The 2692-nt window shown below is 41.5% G+C and overlaps 1 protein-coding gene across 2 annotated transcripts in view; it reads right to left on the reverse strand.

The window, feature by feature from the left end:
- The window catches only part of LOC102495700 (calcium-binding mitochondrial carrier protein SCaMC-1), a gene marked incomplete at its 5' end in the record, with an annotated part of 31229 nt that overhangs the window by 8405 nt on the left and 20132 nt on the right, over positions 1 to 2692 (reverse strand). For both annotated transcript variants that reach the window (XM_014588196.2, XM_027772279.1), the window contains 2 exon segments: positions 667 to 774; positions 1846 to 1998. In XM_014588196.2, coding sequence (XP_014443682.1) covers positions 667 to 774; positions 1846 to 1998 — 261 coding nt within the window.

Genomic DNA, 2692 nt, shown 5'->3' on the forward strand with positions numbered 1-2692 from the left:
CACTGGCTATAAGGGGAATCCAGCTACCATGTTTTGAGGATACTCAGGTGGCCTACAGAAAGGCCCATGTGACTGGTAACTGATGTCTCCAGCCAATAGCCAGGGAAGCATGGCAACAGCGATACGAGTGAGCTGGGGAGAAAATCCACCCGCAGGTGAGCCCTGTGGCCGTAGCCTGGGCTGACACCTTGACTTAGCCACCAAAAACCCTAGGAACCAGCAGTTGGTGTAACGGCTATATCACTGGACTCCCATGTAGTTGATCACAGTTCGAGTCCCAGGCCCGGTGGCTTAAACTCACACCGGGCACGTGTGCGTGCGTGCCCAAGATTCTGAGAGGAGAATGGAGGAGAAGGAATTACAGCATGGCCATCCCCTGGGGGATGATTTCTTGCTTTCTGTCTCTCTGTCTCTCTCTGTCTTTCTGGCGAGCATACATACCCTATAGCAAAAACCTGTCCAAAAAAAAAAAAAGAAAGAAGCCCTGAACAGGAAGCACCCAACTAAGGTGATCCCAGACCCTGACCTACAGAAGCTATGAATAATAAAGCTTATTTTTTTAAACAATAAGCTTGGGATTATGTGATTGGGAATAATGTGTTATACAGCAGAGATAACCAATACACACAATACACATCATCGGTCAGACTTCGCGACAGTACGTACCTCCATGGGATAAATAAAAGTCTGTGCAGTTGCTCCAGCCATGGAACCCGAAATAAATCTCTCAAAGGTTCCTACTTTTTGTCCTTCCTCAGTAAGCAACTTCTTGTACTGTATGAAAACGTTTTAATTGTACATTAATAACCACTGTGGACTGAAATGTGTCCCTCCAAAACTTCTAAGTTGAATCTTAACCACCATGTGACAATATTAAGATGTGGGGCCTTTGGAAGTAATTAGGGTTAGATGAGATCAAAAGGGCAAACCCTCATGATAGGATCAGTGTCCTTTTAAGAAGAGACACCAGGAAACTCTCTCGCACGCTCACTCACTTTGCAAACACAATGAAAAAAAGGCATCTAAGCACTAGAGAAGGCGGCCATCAGCAAGTCAAGCAGAGATCCCTTACCAGGAAACATATTGCCTGGCCCCATAATCTTAGATTCACCAGTCTCCAGAACTGTGAGAAAAAATTTCTGTGGTTTAAGTCACACAATCTATAGTATTGTGTTATGCTTACATTAGAGAAGCTAAATCCTAAGACTTACTACTGTATTTCCTCCTAACATTGAGTTAGGCTGAAGAAATATCCTAATCAATTGAAGCCAATAAGTCAAAGCAGAAGTTGATTCAGAGGTAAATTCATTCATTCGTTCATTATTTCACTCATTCAATAAATACTTACTCAGTACTTATTACATGCCAATGCCAGGCTCCCTCTAGATGCTGGAATGCACAGAGAAGCCAAGAGCCCAGTTTTGTACCGTTTTCATTCTAAATTCAACTTAATTTCATGGCAATGTCAAATCACACAAATGACCTTAAAATTTTCCATCCATAGGTTAGCTTGGATACTTTCAAAAAACTTATGTTACTTTGCTGCTTCTAGTCAGTAGTCAAAATTAATAAGCTAGAATTCTACCTTACCTTTAAGAGCTCCTTAAAACCAAAAAAGTCTTTCTTTACTGCTAACCTCATAAAATTCAGAATCCCAGAATTTAGTCATGAGGAATCTCTGAGTTTATCTAGTCTAGTCTCCTGTAAGAGAAATTCCTCCTGGAGCGTATGTAAAAAATTACCATGTATTAAAACAAGAATCCCAAAAGCACTGTATGCTAATTTTTATTGACTCCATTTACTAACTCCTCTTTGTTAATAAATTCCACAGGTGATAACAATTACCTGTTCATAGGCCCAGAACTTAACAGCCGTCTCAGGAGCAATCTTAACGACGTTTGCACCATTTCCTCTCCAAAGAGAGCGGATGCCGCCTTCTTTTACCATCTGCCGAAAGCCACCAAATATGTTCATTTTCTCTGATTTTGAACCATGAACCTAAAAGTAAAAGCAAAATGATAGAAAATACTAGTGACATATTATTATAACTATTTCCATAGTAACTGTAAATATCTTCTTTATTTTTAAAGAAATATTTATTTAATTTTATTTATATTGTTATTATATTTCAATTTGATATAGGGCATGTGTGCTCACCAGAGAGAGATGGGGAATGGGGGGGGCGAAGTTAGGGGTGAGAGAGAAAGTGAGACAGCAAGCCCCCAGGTCTGGGCCTTGAACCAGTCAGCCCTGTGGGAGTTCAGCACCTTAACTACCATGCCACTTGCTGGCCCCACAATACAGTTATTTTTAAGTTTATTTATTTATTTCTCCCATGAGCAAGACGTACGCAGGGAGATATAGACAGAAAGCACCTTCAACAAGGTCTCAATGCCATAATCCACCCCTAGTCTTGTCCAGCCCCCCTGGATCATGGGCACATGTGTGCACTGTACTCAGGGAGGTCTCTTGACTTAACCAAGAACTTTCCCATATGGGTCAGCCTTGCAGAGCATCATGTTTTACTGCTGCTCTACATATGACCTCTCAATACTGTTTATAACAGCAAGAAGATGTATTTCAAAATAAAAAATATAAGGTCGGGAACCAGCAGTTAGCGTAATGGCTATGTCGCTGGACTCCCACGTAGTCGACCGCGGTTCGCGTCCCGGACCCAGTGGCTTAAAACTCA

Source organism: Tupaia chinensis, unplaced genomic scaffold (assembly GCF_000334495.1).
Source record: "Tupaia chinensis unplaced genomic scaffold, TupChi_1.0 Scaffold000270_1, whole genome shotgun sequence".
Classification (NCBI taxonomy): Eukaryota; Metazoa; Chordata; class Mammalia; order Scandentia; family Tupaiidae; genus Tupaia; species Tupaia belangeri.